This window comes from Phyllostomus discolor, chromosome 9, assembly GCF_004126475.2.
Source record: "Phyllostomus discolor isolate MPI-MPIP mPhyDis1 chromosome 9, mPhyDis1.pri.v3, whole genome shotgun sequence".
Lineage (NCBI taxonomy): Eukaryota > Metazoa > Chordata > Mammalia > Chiroptera > Phyllostomidae > Phyllostomus > Phyllostomus discolor.
Window position 1 is genome coordinate 72736882 of NC_040911.2, and position 16996 is coordinate 72753877.

Consider the following 16996-nt stretch of genomic DNA (forward strand, 5'->3'; position numbering starts at 1 on the left):
TAAATGTAGGAGAGAGGAGTTGTAACAGTACAGCTATAAGGACAGCCAATCTTTACAATCCATAAGTAAATGGTCTTTCCATCTGTTGCTGTTTAAAGATTTAATTTAACCCAAAACTTGTACATCGAGTTTCATCTCCACTGAACATATGAGAAGGCTGCCAAATACTTTGAGCAAAGCCAGTTCACCTAGGGAACAGAATAACATAAAGCCGACTGCCCAGGTAACCTTTGTTGCTTCTTGGAGTACATACATCTTAGCTTATTTATACATTGTAGCAGTTCTACACTAACTAGCCAAGGCCTTATTTTTTAGGCTCTTCTCCAGTAGTTCAGCCCTATAGTCAGGTCTCACTGGAAGTCCTGATGCTCTTCTCAAACTCCAGATTATGTTCTGATTGAAACATCCACTCTCTCATTCCTGATTAAAATTCTCTTAATCTTTCAAAGTCTAAGGCAAATACTATTTATGTCATGCAGCCCCCCAAATAAAATGATCCCTACATTGTTCTGAGTCACCATAATATTTTCTATTGTTCTTTAGTGGTACTGGTGATGCAAATGATGAGGATAATAATTATAATAACCCAGCAGGTACAAAAAATTCAGGAGTTTCCATTACCAGCCACTGTGCTAAATAAGCACTTTATATGCTTCCTCCAACATATCAGGAATCAAGTATTGTAATTATTCTCATTTTTGGAATATGTAAATTGAGATCCAAGACAGTTAAGTACTTTGCCTAGAACAACATGCTAACAAGCTCTAGAACAAGAACACAAATGCTTGGGTCAAAACCTATACTTGTTTAAATACCAAATCAATGGTTTTAAATTTATATATGCTGTATGATCATTATATTTTTAGGGCAATTTATTTATAAGGAAATATACAGATGTTGTGTACAATTCAATGAATTTTAATAAGATTGTAAGCATCACCCTATTAAAGTATCAAGCATCTCTATCACAGCAGTTTCTTTATGCCTTCGCTCATCAGTTTCCTCCCCCACAATAAAAGGCAAGCATTGTTATGATTTCTAGTGTCATAGGTTAATTTAGTCTGTTTTTAAATTTCCTATAAACAAACTTGTACAGTATGTACTCTTTTGTGTCTATTTTTTGTTATACAATATTTCTTTAGAGTCATACATGTTATATGTATTAGTAGTTTATTCCTTTTTATTATAGAGTCATATTCTATTATATGAATAAAACATAATTTTTTCCATTCTCTTATTGACAAATTTTGGCTTGTTTCCAGTTTAGGGCTATTATAGAGCTGTTATGAATGTTCTGTACAAGTCTTTTTGTTGACATATGCTTTCATTTCACTTGGAAATTCCAAGGCATGGAATTTCTGGGTCATAGTACACAAATATATTTAGCTTTGTGAGACTTTGCCATTGAGTTTTGCAAAGAAGTTGTACTATTTAATCTTTCAGCAATGGATGACAGTTCTAGTTTCTCCATATTTTTGCCAACATTTGGTGGTATCATCTTTTCTTACTTTGGCTCTTCTAGTGGGTGTATTGGCCAAAGCCTGTACTCTTATTCTGATATCCCCATGGCCTTATTGTTATTTGCTTTAAACCATAATACAGTTACTTTCATACATATCTGTTTCTCCTACTAGATTGTAAACTCTCACATAGCTAGGATATTACCTTATCATTTTTATATCCTCTAAAGGCTGAACACAGTGATTGAATCAGAATAAGTATTCAATAAATTTTGGCTTGGAAAACTTTCTCTGTATTTTTGACCCCCTTTATCAACTTTAGATGAGGAGTGTTAACAGCACTAGCCATGGTGAGAGGAAGAGTGATGATAGTTATTAACATGGCAATGTGTGTGTGGTGATACATCCCAGGATGCACTGGCAAGATCCAGTGTCAGCCTAAACAAAAGGAGGTTAGAAAATAAGATTCTAAGGTTTATAGTCCTCACTGTGCATCGCGATCATATGGGAGAGTTCTGCAAAAATTCATCTGCCTTGATTCCAACAGAGATGTTTGGATTTTATTTATCTGGAGGTGGGTCCTGTCATTGATCTTTTATAGATGATCCCTAGACACCTCTACTGTGAAACTAGGGTCATGAGCCACTGCCCTCAGTAGAATGGAGTGAAGAAATGACAGGTTAATCCTGATCATGATCTGGTTTATTTGTTCCTTATAGATCACAACTGAATATGTATGCTTCCAAGAATAAGATTATTACATTTAACCATACCAATGGATAGAACTACAGTTGAATAACTGTCAACTATGCTTTATCCTTCCCCAAGTAGATGAAATCTTTGATCACCAATCATTTGTCATGCCAAAGAGCCAAAAAAATATAGTATAATTTTGCTAATACCAAAGCATTTTCTGTGGTCTCTTAATAAATTCCTTTCTCTTAATAAATTCCTTTCTTGAACATATGAAATGTTTACTCCAAACATGAATTCCTAACATTGTCAAAATAATTGGAGTCTAGATGTGACAATCAATGGTAAACAAAACAGGGCTGGAGGAATGTAACTTATAGACTAGCCAAGATCAAGTGTTTCATGCAAAATTAAGAAATGGGGTCAACATATTTTGAATTAACACTGAGCTGGCTGTCATAATTGAGCTAGGTCTGAGACACCTGAAGTCTAGTTCTTCCGGAGTATTTGGTTCTGAACTCCACTCCAGAGTATTCATATTTACACAGCTGCTAAAGGCAGTTCAGCAAGTCATGGCAAGACTTTGCCCCATTTGGTGGCAGCAGGAGTTTTTTTAATTAGAAAAAATCTACAATTTAGAAAGCAGATTCACTTTAAAACTCCCCCATTCATTTGATTTTCTTCCCATGTGACAATTATTCTTTGGTTGAGATTCTTGTGAAGTGGACATAACAACTGGAACAATTCCTCTCAGTTCTCTGTTACTTTTCTTCTTCTCACTTTAGTCTTTGTTACTCCCTTGAAGCACAGATAGTAGTGCCAAGGAAGAGGAAAAGAAAACATAGAAAGGAAAGGAAATCAGGAGAGAAAGCTGGAGAAAAAGAAGAGAGAGGAAACAAGAGTGTATGTGTTTGAATGTGTGTGTGCACATGTGCACACACAGAAAGGAGAATTTTGATGATAGTAATGAAGAATTACAATGAGAAAATGAACCAAGAAGATCCTTGCACATCAGGGAGTTCAACACTCTTATTTTACAGATAATAAAACTGAGTAAAGGAATGGTAAAAGGATTTACACAAGGTGATGCGACAAGTCAGAGGCACAGTTGGACAATAGAACACAGTTGTCCCCCACCACCTGTTTTAAAAGTATTCCCTAATATTTACCATGCTGTACCATCAAGTCTTTAAGGGTAAATAGCCTCTGCCTCCTCCTTATAATCCAGCCATATGGCTCAGAGCCTGAAAGAGCATTTTAATACAGTTGAATAGACTGCTTGTGTGTGGGGGGGTGTCTGAGCATATGGTGAACAGGGTAGTGAAAAGAAGCATTATGCTGAGGAAGATCTCTTTTTACTTGACTATGACATGCAACTTAAGTCTTCCTATTTTCCGAAGGCAAGTAATAGAAAAGGAAGAGTTGTAACACTTGTGATAATTAAATGGTAGTTCTAAGAGATCAGTCAGATCTTCAGAGACCATATTGCAAGACCACTAATAACATTAACACTAATGTGTTTGGGTTGCACTTAACAATCTGAGTGTTTAATGCACTTCAACCATTTGTTCTGGGTCAGCAGAGGTTAACAAATCATTAGTGTATATAAACATAATTGTGTTTCACTAGGCCAAGCTCTCAGTTTGAAGAGCAAGAACAAAGCCCCAACAGTCATTTTTACTTTCTTCTAGAAACAAGCAGTACATGTTGGACAAATATATTGACACTCACTGTTGTGTTTGAAGATCCTTATGGTTGCACCTGAGAGTCTGGCTCCAAGCACGAGAGATGCATGGTTTAATTCATCACTTAAAATGAGGCATCCCTGTTAAGAAAACAAGCATGCAAAACACAGATCAATAAATAAAATTAAGGAAGAACAACATGTGGAAGCAGGAAGATGTTTGAAACTTGAAACATAGATCTGCAAACCACTTCAGTTTTAAAAGCTCAAGAGTTTAACCTGGTGTCTATATGAATAAAATACTACATAACATTTAGATGATTGAGATGGGGATTGTTTTAAGGGACTACATCTTTAGTCGTTTGTATATAATTTTCTGCAGAAAAGGTCATTTAAGATCTTTGTTAAGCATCAACTATTGTCTAAAGAATTGATGTTTGACAGGAAAACTGATATACTTTTGAGTGGGTTGTGGACTTGTTGGGGCCCTTCCATCCCATGATGGCTTATTTGGGACCATTTTGGTGTATTTCTTCTGAAAGGCAGGGATCTATTTTATAGGAAAATTCTAACTCTTATTTTTCAATTCTCATTCTTTTTTCCTTTTTATTGAATTTATTGGGGGTGACACTGGTTAACAAAATTATATAGGTTCCAGGTATACAATTCTACAACACATCATCTGTACACTGTATTGTGTGTTCACCACCCCAAGTCAAGTCTCCTTCCATCACCATGAAACAGAATAGAGAGCCCAGAAATAAACCTTTGCCTTTACAGTTAATTAATATTTGACAAAGGAGGCAAAAATATATAATGGGTAAAGATAGTGTAGTATTCAATAAATGGTTTTGGGAAAAATTAGACTGATATGTGCAAAAAATGAAACTAGACCACATTCTTACACCATACACAAGAATAAGCTAAAAAATGGATTAATGACTTAAAAGTTAGACTCAAAATAATAAAAATCCTAGAATAAAACATAGGCAGTAAAATCTTGGACATCTCTCACAGCAATATTTTTTTATGATATATCTCCTCAGGAAAGGGAAACCCAAAGAAAAATAAACAAATGGGGCTACATCAAACTGAAAAGTTTTTACACAGCAAAGGAAATAATCAACAAAATGAAAAGACACCCCATTGAATGGGAGAACACATTTGCCAATGATATATCTGATAAGGGGTTAATATTAAAAGTTTATAAAGAATTTAAACCAAAAAATCAAAACAATCTAATTAAAAAATGGGCAACAGAGGGACCTGAATAGACACTCCTTCAAAGAGGACATATTGACAGTCAATGGACATATGAAAAGATGCTTAATGTCACTAATCATTACAACCACATTAAAACCACAATGAAACATCTTCTCACCCCTGTCACAATGGCTATCATCAATAAATCATCCAGTGTTGGTGAGAACGTGGAATTACTGAATCTCATTCTTCACTGTATGGATCTCCATATAACAACAGTACCACTGCTTTGCAGTTAAAATATACTACATTTGGAAAAATATGAATGGCAATTCACTTGGAGGCAGGTGGAAAATCCCAATTTAATCTACTGCTTATAAATTACAGCTTGTAAAATGATTTTGCATTTTTAATTAAAAATTTTACTTTATGAAATTGCTCAACCATACCAAAACTGAAGATACAAACTATGGTTGCCATTTGTCTTTCATGGCCACCCTGAATCTATGAGTTCTTCCTTATATTTTGGAAACATAACATGTTTTAAGTTTTTGAGGCAGGAGCCAGAAACATTGCATATTCTATATTCCTGATGTGTGCAAATTTATTTTTTTGGTGAACATTTGAGAGTTACTTGTAAACCTCATAATACCTCATCCTGAAGTTCTGCAGCATGTATTGATTAAGAACAAGAACATTCTACTACAAAATCACAATGCAATATGCAATACCCAAGAAATCAAACATTTATATAATGCTATCATTTAATATACTGCTCAAAGTTATATTTCCCTAGCTGTTCTAATGTTGTCTTTATGTCTTTTACAGATGTTTTATTTCCCTATGTTTTTATTCTTAGGTATTTTATTCACTACCAGCATCTGCTAGATAGAAAAGATTTAGATAGAAATTGTGAATCCTATTCACTGCATTGACTCAGTCATTTATAGTGCTTTTTATATATGAGAACCAATCCTTGTGATACCTTAAAAATATTGGTTCTGAAGAACTTAGTCTAGTTCTAATATTTATTTATGTATTTATATGTATGTATAAACTTATTTATGTGTTTATGTGTGTATGTATGTATTTTTACATTATTTTTAAATTTTAAATTTATTTTATTTTTATTGTATTATTTCTTTCTATTTTAAAATGCATAATGCAATAAAAAACCATATACCACAGTTAATTGTCATGAGTCAACTTTTTTTAAAAAAACGTGTCTGGTTATGACACTTGCTTTCACTTGAAGTGAGCCAGCCAACTCCCCATTTTTTCCAGAAGAATTTGGAACATTTTAATGATTTGTACTGCAAGACTTTTTGCAATTTGGCCTCTGCCTTTATTCTGGGCTCTTCTTCATCTACTACCCTATACTCTAGTTTTTCCCAAACTGGGCTTTTATGCATGCTGTTTTTTCTTCCTTGTCAGGAGAAAATAACTTACCTATCTTAACAGATAAGTAAAAGATTCAGTTCTAATGTTACCCACTTTACACAGGCTTTCTCAAGAACAATTTGGGGGCAACTTTTTGTCCTTCCCCATGTATATACATGCCTGTTCTGTTTTAGTCATCCTATTTTATTTGGTGTGTTTTTCTCTCACTAGAATGTAAACTACGTAAATTTACAAGGCACAAGTCCTATTCATCTTTGATGTCCTGTATCTTACCTCACAACTGGTATAGTAGATTCTCAATCAGGGATTTATTAGATGAATTAATAAATAAATTAATGGTACAAGCACAAAGTTTTATTCAAATAAATGCATAATATGTTTTGGCTACATTACAGATGGTCACTTGAGAGCTTAAGAATTTAATTGGGTTTGATAAACCATCATGGAAGATGAAATTTGACTAACATCTGGGCTGTAATTCTGTAACCGGAGTATGTTTTTCCTCAGAAAAGGACCTTCTGAGCCATACCTCTAACAAAGGACCCTCTTAGAGTTATAATTCTTAGGAATAATACAGCAGAAAACAATTATGTTAACAAATTCTTACCTTTCCTACTAGAGCAGGAATATTCATTGAGTTAGTTGCAAATCCCATCCCAAAGACCATGGCGGCTTCTACATTCAGGAACTTAGCCACAAGGTCCTCCAACTCTTTATGCTTATTCAAGGTTCCTGCACATGAAATAATATGATGAGCGAGTCTTCCTTCAACAAGTCCAAGAATGAAAACTCAAATCTCACTACATACCCATCACCAAAATACCTAGATAAGAGTGTGCATGGCAGGTATATTTGCTATAGTTCCAATGTAAAACAACCCAAATGTGTATCTACTATAAAATGGATAAATGCATTGTGGGGGTATTTATATAGTGGAATTCAACATAGCTATGAGAAAGAACAAATTACTGCTCCATACAACAACATAAAAAAGTCTAAGTCTCACAATTTGGTGATTGAGTGAAAGAAGTCAGACACATATACAGGCTGTATGAGTCTATTTATGTAAAATTTACAGATACTACTAACTCTAGTGTTGGAAGTCAGGATGGTGGTTTCTTTTATTGGGAGCATGAGAAGAGCTTTGAGGCTCTCTAAGTATTTTATTTCTAGATGTGGGTGCTCATTTCACAGGTGTGTTTGCTTTGTGAAAATCCATTGAGCAGTATACTTGTGATTGGTGCACTTTTTCTATTAAGTACCTTATAATACAATAAAAATTACAGAAAAATGCCACAATTTCTCTCTCTCTATACTCTACATCCTGCAAATAATTAAATTACTCAAAGGTTCCCCACACTTAAATGTAAACAGATCCGTGACTTGCGTGAATACTAGTAACATTAGTTATACCTTATTGAATCTTTGGAATGTGTCAGATTTCAAAGCTCACTATTTTAAGTTATATCATTTAATCTTAATAGCCCAGTAATGCAGGTAGTATTACTTTATAATTAAGAAAGCTAAAGTGTAAAAAAGGTAAAAGAAAAAAGCAATGTAGATAATCTAGTCTAACTCCAAAGTTCATGTGTTTACCTTCTGCTATCTTTTATATGCTTACTCTCTAACCCTTTTTTACACACAATCCCCTCCTGCCTTGCTGAGAGTAAGCCTAGTGCTCCCAGTTTTCCGTGTGCCACCACTCTGACTTCTAGGTCTGCAGTGCCCCATCTGGTAGCCTCTGATTATGTGTGGTTAGTGAAATAGAAACACTGAGTTTTAAATTTTATTTAACTTAATTTAAATGTTCATACTGAAGCATTATAAAATACAGGGTCCAGCACAAATAACACCCCTTTGTTATTGCAACATCTTTATTACAAAATCATAAGCATGTAATTCTGTAACATAACACTATCATACTCAAGCACACCATATGTCATTTTAGGTGAAATGTTCAAATTAAAACTATAAATTATTATACCCATATTATTACCCTATCAACCACACTCAAGCAGGTCTTCTGCTGGACCCTGTATTTTCCACTAAATGCAACTTTATTATTTTGTTTCACTTTGCTCAATGAAAATGTAATGTCTGAATTGAGATGTGCTATAAGGGTGAAATATACACCATTTTTTAGGGTGTAGTACAACACAAGTAATGTAAAATAGCTCATCAATATTTTTATAGTGATTACATGTTTAAATGATATTATTTCAGATCTTTGGGTAGAGAATATAAAGATGAATTTAAAACTTTTAAAAATGTCTTAAATTTTCTACTAGAAAATTTTAAATTAGAGGCAAATTGCATCATATTTTTATTGGACAGTACTGCTTTAAATGATACTCTTTTTTTAAAAAAATATTTTATTTATTTATTTTTAGAGAGGGAAGGGAGGGAGATATAGAGAGATAGAGAGAAACATCAATGTGTGGTTGCTGGGGGTTATGGCCTGCAACCCAGGAATGTACCCTGGCTGGGAATCGAACCTGGGACACTTTGGTTCCCAGCCCGCGCTCAATCCATTGAGCTATGCCAGCCAGGTAAATGATACTCTTAACAGAACAGAAAAATGTACAAGTGGAGAGATGCTGTAATTTGGAATGTAGGACCAGATTTAACTCAAATTTAAGTTAAAGCAATATTGTTAGCATATTCAGAAATATTATAAACATGCTTCTTTAAACATAATGGTCAACATATTTTACTAAACATAATGTGATATCAGAAATTACTTAAATTGGTAAATTAGCTTGCTTACTATGCTCAAATGGTGAGGTGTTAAACTGTAGAAGGCACTGAATGGTTCAGTTTAATTTTGCAGTTAATATGGAAATTGACATTTGATGTTCAATCTTTGTCTTTCCTGAGAAATCACACTGTCATCTAACAGATGGCTGGAGGTCTTTCTTCTCAAACCATAATTCTTTTTTCAAGTGTCAGAAACATTAGTAAAGCAAGTATTCCAGCAAAGCCCAGCAATTTTACTCAAGTTTTGGGGGGAAATGTTAAAACTTTAAATTGTAATTTGAAACTTTTTTATTATCAAAGATATACTATGGAATAAAAAGAGAAACTGAAATTTAAAGATAAACCATGGTCACATAATTATTTGTCAGATTTGTTTTTATCTAACAGAGAATGCATCCCAAATGAAGTGTCCCCAAGAATACATAATGAAAAGACCACTGTCCTGGACACAAGAAGACTTGGGTTCTTGTTTCAGCTTTTTTACTAAACAGCTGAGTGGACTTGCATTTTCTGGAGAGTTTGGGAAAGGTGCCGTTGTAGGTTTCCCTGACATTGGGCATACTCTTTCCTCCACATCTGTCTTCTTGCAGCACCCACTCACTCTTTGAGGTCCACCAAACAATGACCTCTTCTCTGGGATTCTGTTCTCAGCTTTCCTAGACAAACTTGGTCATTATCTCTTCTGAGATCACATAATGCTTATAGCATTTATTAGGTTGAACTGCAGATGTTCCAGGGGCAATCTTCTTTATTACAGAAGATCCCTCAGGGTATGGACACTGTGTTTAAAATATTCCTTTTGGTGACCACAGTTCCTATGCAATACTGACACATAATAAGTGCTTGTTGAGTTGTATTCTGTCTTCTGATGGAGAATGAAGACCGAACTGAGCCTAGAGTATTTGATGGCACAGGGGAGAAGGCCAAGAACCATGTGACACTAGGGCAACAATGTGGCAAGGCAGTGAGCACCAGTTTGAAAATACCTATACCTGAAAAAGGCCTCCAGCAATGCAGGTCAATAACAGTCAGAGATTGGTAGTGACAAGGGCTCTGCAAATTGCTATGTTGTGCATATATTGACACTTGTTCTCAGCCTGAAGGTTTATCTATCCAATGGGACACTGAATAAAGGAATAAATACAAGCTCGGTGTATTCTCTTGAGAGTTCTCAGCGTTATTTCAGGTGCCAAATACTGAGTTTGCTACTACCAGTCAAATCAATAAAAATCAGATTCAGGATAAAAGTACGAACACTATGCTTATGGATGATGTACTTCTGCTGGATTTTGCTGACATCAACTGGATAATAAATTTTAGTTAGAATGTATAGATTTCTATGTTGACACTTGATTAATAGTAAAGAGTGTGTCTTCATATTGACACAGATTAATAGTAAAGAGTGTGGGTATTACTAACAATCTTGTTTCACAGCCACCATTCTTCCTGTGTGGCACATGTGAGAATTATCTTCAACACTGTGACTGTAGTCACTTTTTGTCCAGAGTATTTTGTTTGTCCCTTAGACTTGACCTAGAAGTGGGTTATTTATCATGGCAACTGGCCAGCTGGATCACCTGGCTGTCCTAGTTACACTGTGATGATCAGCACACATCTGAGCCACTTGTGCTTGAGCTGGTGATTCCTGCTAAAACCAACATCAATGCTTCTACCTAAAGAATCCTACCTTCCAGCTCATCACTCAAAAGCTCTTAGAATACCTTGCTTTCTTTCTTATTCCACTCTGTCCAGTCTGGTGTGGGTTATAGAGCTACCATGCCTCTTTAGTAGCTTTGTTTTTCTGTGAAACATTCAGAATAAGTGTGAAAAAGCCACATGTGGTATCTGAAATGGGTCTAGAACATGCTTTTATACTGTACATAGGCCACTGCTGTGTGGTTAAGAGAACTCCCATTCTTATGAAATAGAATAAACAACTTTTGTCTGCCCACCCAGGCCTTCATTTTAAACAAACCATTTTCCATCTCTTGGCTGGTTAAACCATTAGTAATAATTAGAATCTGATACAAACAAAAAGATTAAGTGAGCCATGGAAATATAATCATTATGACCCTTTCTGCCACAAAAAATCCTGATAAAAGAAGAATTTTTAAATAGACCAAATGATGACCTCTACCTCATCTCTGTTATCATGCTCAATAAATTCATGTTCTTATCCTTCTACTTTCTTTTTTTATGTTTTATTTTCGTGTAATTTCAGACCTACAAAATAGTTGTAACAATAGTACCAATAATCTCTAGATACTTTTCACTCAGATTTCCCAAATGTTATTATTTTACTATATTTTCTTAAATATATCTCCCCCTCTGTGTTTGCACATATGTCATATATAAATGCACACACATATAAATGTACATACATATTACATATATATGTATTTTTTCTGAACTACTTAGTATACTGAAAACATGATGTCCCATTTACCCCTGAATATTTCAGCATATAATTCCTAAAAACAAGAAATTATCTTATGTAATTATAGTACTATTATCATCGATACAGTAGTATTATTTATTGTGTAGAACTAATTCAGATTTGATTCTCTCACTATTAAATCCAGCCCCTAGAACAAAACAGGTAGAAGAAAGTATAATGAAGTAACTTATAATGTGTATCCACTAAGGTACCATGATCGTTTAATTACTGCACCTGCACAAAGTCTATGAAATAGTCATCCTTGTTCTTACTTTATCAATGAGAAAATACATACAGAAGCAATGTCACTCGTCTAAAGGACACAGCTAATAAGTGCAGGCTACCTATTTAATGACATGTCAGCCTACCATGATATATACTTCAAGATTTATCTCAGCTAAATGTCATACAACTTTTTGAGGGTAGTTCTGCTATTATCCCAATTAAGCAGATAAGGACATCAATGATAGAAACTCCCCCAAGGTTACATAGTTAGTAAGCCAGAAACCAAGATTCAGATGCAGCATGCCCAAGTCTAGAGAAAGAACTCTTTGTCACTGTTCCATGGCAGTTTCCAGTCTGGCCTAAGGGGTCCTAAGCATCTGTATGTTTATAAAGATTTATTGCTAAGGAAATCATAGGGCAATTTGAAATAATAACTCATACATGTCCTTCTTAAATATCTCTTTTTCTTCCATTTTTTTTTGTAGGTAACCAGGAACTATTTAACCCTGTGTTTCTGGAGAGGTTCTTGATACAGGGCTCACAGTGAAAATTGCTTCCTTCCTGTCTTTGGAAAAAGCTTACACAAATTGAAGAAGTTAGACTAGGTGTACTTAAAAGAAAGAAAATATGGTATCTGAAAAACAAAGAGGGTAAGAGACATTTGATTAGGACTGGTATTAGTGGATACATCTGCATCTCTTGGTGGCAGCTTGGGGAAATTTGCAAGGTGCATAAAAGTAGCTTGAATGCTGGACACTGGGTTTTCTATCCACACCAGCCATGCCACAGCCCTCATCATGGGACAAAAATATCTAGACTGCTGGAAAATGAGGATTGTGTTCACTGAAACAGCAGGCCTCTCAACAGGAGACCAAAGACAGTGGAGACAGCCCTGATGTTTGGGAGCTGCATAATACCATATAATGGGTGTCCAAACTTTTGGCATCTCTGGGCCACCCTGGAAGAAGAAGAATTGTTTTGGGCCACACATTAAATACACAAATACTAATGAAAACAAAAAAGGCTTCATAATGTTTTAAGTAAATTTATGTTTTGCGTTGAGTTGCACTGATAACCATCCTAGACTGCATGCAGCCTATGGGCTGTGGATTGGACACCCCTGCATGTTTGCTCTCTCCTGATGAATGGGAGCCCCAACATGGACTGAAAATGGAATGGCTAGATTGGGGCCTTAGAGTTAACTTTAGCTTATTTTTATTTGAAAGAACTTGGACACTACTCTCACACTTGAGTTTGTGAATGACCTGGCCTTTTCATTTAAGAGCTATGTGACTGGGAAAGTTATTGAGACTTTTGGATTTTGGTATGCTTTTTTATATAAGGATGTTAACTTAAACACTAGGGTCCTTGTCAACATTCAGTTGTGATCTCATGATCCTTTTTCAATTTTATCTCCATGAAAAAGCAGAGAATTAAATCTGGACATGGTGTATGAAAAAAATGGATAAGTTCCACCTGGTAGCATGGATTTGAAATTAATTTATAAGCTCCTGTGTAGTCTTTCAGTTCCCACTTTTTATTTGTAGAGCTTATCCTACTCCTTCTTGGCTTACTAAAATATACTCACAGTACACAGTGGGCCAAGCTGGTATATAGTTGAAGAAAATATAAACAGGTCTTTGCCCTGAAGAAGTAGGGAAGACACACAAAATAGGTAGAAAAAAACCCAGAAGAAGTCTTCATAAATTTCTTGACTCTGCAACTTGGCTTCTTAATTCTGCTAGTCAGCACTAGGTAAAAAGTTGTATCTAGGTTTTGTCCTGTGCATTAGAAGGAACACGAGTGCCAAGATGATAAAAAATGGCTTTAATAATCCACCATCTAACTCTTTTGCATTCTAAAGAGGGTAAAGAATAAATGGGTTCTGGCTGGCGTAGCTCAGTGGATTGAGTGTGGGCTGCGAACCAAAGCATTGCAGGTTCAATTCCCAGTCAGGGCACATGCCTGGGTTGCAGGCCACGGCCCTCAGCAATTGCACATTGATGTTTCTCTCTCTCTTTCTCCCTCCCTTCCCTCTCTAAAAATAAATAAATAAAATCTTTAAAAAATGAAATATTATTTTTAAAAATAATAAATGGGCAAGTATCATAGTTCTGTCAAGTAGTACTTTTGCCATCTCAAATGCTCCTATTCCCATAGACCATCACCTGAATGTGGGAAGTTAGTAGTCGACATTGACAATATCCCTGGTCTTCCTCAAGTTGATATTAGTGGCTTTCAAGGATATATTCAAGTGCCTATGTCAATGAAAATTAATCCATACCCTTAGTATATTTAGATGGAACAGGATTTTTAGTCTAAATAAAGTCAGTAAAGGAGACTAAAGTTTGATATATGCTGATATGCATTGGATTAGGAAACCTGGGCAATGGTATTAAATCTACAGGACTCTTTTTTACAGGTTGCTGTGATGGTAAGTACTTAATCTATATCAGCAAACTTTGTATGGAGTGACAGACACAAAATATTTGCGGTTTTGTGGGCCATTTGGTCTCTGCTGCAATGATTCGATTGCCATTATAAAGTAAAAGCAGTCATAGACAATACACAAACAAATGGGTGTGGCTGTGCTTCAATGAAACTTTATGGATCCTAAAATTTGAATTTCATAAAATTTTATATGTTTCAAAATATTATTCTTATTTTTATATTTAAGCTACTTAAATCTGTAAAAATTATTTGTAATTTGCAGGCAATACAGGAACAGGGGCAGTTTGGTGAGCCCTGATGTAGATTGCTTCTAGTTTAAACTATGAACAGTAGGGGATAGGGTAGTGAAGACAGCTCTTCAATGAGACTCAAGAGAACTAGTGTCTAGTTTTCACTTCTCAACCTAGTAACTGCATGGGCATTGACTGAAGCCATTAACACATCTCTAGACTTCATGTATATCATTTTATGGTGTTTGTCTGGCTGGAGGGAAGGTGGTAGATGATCTACAAATTCTAAAATTATATGAGATAAAACTTTGTTCAATCAACTCAGGTATTATACTCATGAAAATTGTTGGCATATCTTGTTGAATTCTTATGTTTGCTTGGCTTTGTTGAACTTACAGGGCCAAATTGTACATTTACAAAAATATCCCTGCTAGTTGAAATTTGGCTCGGCTATAATTTCTACCACTGTCAAGAGAAGGGTAATTACCTTGTTAGAACTCTAACAAGTATCAGGAAATTGCCGAAAGGCTTTCAGAAACCAGGATACACTTTCATTTTCTTACTCCCAAACAATTCCTCTGTGAGTCCCTCTCGCCTTACTTATACCCTTAAAGGAAAATAAAAAGGCTTGAGAGAAAAACAATGAAATCTTATTAACCAGATTTTACAATAATTTGGTATGAGAAGAACTGGCTCTGCTTATGAGGAAAGGTTTTTCTGTGCAAATTAAGAAGGTAAAACTGAGGTGGGAGGTTTATAGCCTATTTAATGGAATCTACTGCTTTAAAGCATGTTTATAGCACTGATTTGCATTAAAATGTTACTTAATATTGCTTTTCTTAAAGAAAGCAAGATCTCTACTTGGTAACAGTTTCTTAGAAACTGCTCATTTTCATAAACACTTGAAGGATATGAGCTGATATTTATTTGAAATAGGCTTTAATTTCAACATTTTGCAAATTCAGGTTGGTTCCTTATTTAGTAGTTCAGGTTAGCAAGACACTACATTTCTTGGGTCTAGCTACAAATATCTGAGAGAAAAACATAGTAATCTTGATAATCTGAATTAAATGATAGAGAACTTGTCTAGAAGATAAAGAGGGAGACAAACTATCTAATGATTAAGGACAATGTTCTCAAACTTTGAAAACAAGAGACATTTCAGCAAATTTGCATATTACACATAATATGAAAATCACAGCTGAAACTCAAGAAAGGGAAAAGAGTTTCCTACTGTATTCACTTGCATTGATTCCTAAGTCAATGTGTCCTTTCTGATATTTTCAAGATGAAAATATTTGAAGGCTGCTTCTTGAAATTCAAATTATAGTTTGAAGGAATATTAAGTAGTTTTTAGGCATGCATACTATTCAGGTTTCCTTAACAAATGAATCAAACATAAGGCTTTCCTTCTCCAAGGAAGAAAAATGTACAAGTAGAGGTGGGCTTTCATTGACACAGTGTTAGTCTTGGGGCACTCCATGAGCTCTTTTACTACAAGTGAACTTCTGACAAACAGTTGCTGGGTGAAGTTACGGCTACACAAAGGGCTTACAGAGTATACATACTCAAATAATGTACTGTTACCACATATCTACTGCACACCCTTGTAGAATAAAAGTGGGATGGGGAAAGAAAGGGGAAAAAAAGCTTCTTTTCAGTTTGCTGGAGTTTAACCTGTCTTGATTTTGGAAATTTGGACAACTTGTGTCAGGTAGGCTATGTTCAGACATCAAAACCAGTGTCTTCACCGATTTTCTGGGATGTCTATTACTTTTCAGTTTTTTTGATAGACTCCATCTCCTAAGCATTTATGTATTCACTTCACACAAAGTAAAATACATCTTGAAAATGTTTAGACTAATTTGGTCAAGACAGTTTTCAGAGGTTCCCAAAGTGTGGTCTTTAAAGCAGCAACATCACCTGGGAATGCATTAGGAATGCAAAATCTTGGGTCCTATTCCAGACAAACTGAATGGGACACTCTGTAGGGAAATCCAACAACACGTGTTTTTCTGTGCCATGCAGGTGATTCTGATGTGAGGTAAAGTTTGAGAACCACTAGTTTAAGCTTGAGGAATAGAGTGAAGAAATAAAAAATGAGTCATTACTGTTAAGATGCTGAATCAAGTAGGTTGAGGCTTGTGGATGCAATTCTATTCTTGTTTTAACTAGCCTGAGAACTTAAACTTTTGAACTTGCCATTCTTGTGTCAATGCTTGGATATACATCAGATCTCCAGATAACCCTCTGATTACCCTGAAGGAGTAAGGAAAGAATGGTCACCTATTCAGACCACCTGATATCCATTATCTAGACCACTGGTTGTCTATAGGATTACCATTTTGGATCAATCCAGAGGCTAAGAATGCAGGATTGATTCTTCTCAAGAATGTTTTTTTTTTTTTTTTTTTTGCTATAAGAGTCCTTGGCTTTTTTTTTCTCCTTCAGAATA

General features: G+C 35.2%; 1 protein-coding gene across 1 annotated transcript in view; it reads right to left on the reverse strand.

Moving 5' to 3' along the window:
• SPTLC3 (serine palmitoyltransferase long chain base subunit 3) overlaps positions 1–16996 on the reverse strand; it is a 159676-nt gene that overhangs the window by 63937 nt on the left and 78743 nt on the right. The window contains exons 5-6 of the mRNA XM_028524597.2: positions 7049–7173; positions 3885–3978 (exon numbers count right to left, since the gene is read on the reverse strand). Of these exons, the coding sequence (XP_028380398.1) occupies positions 3885–3978; positions 7049–7173 (219 nt within the window). The remainder of the gene's footprint in view (positions 1–3884; positions 3979–7048; positions 7174–16996) is intronic.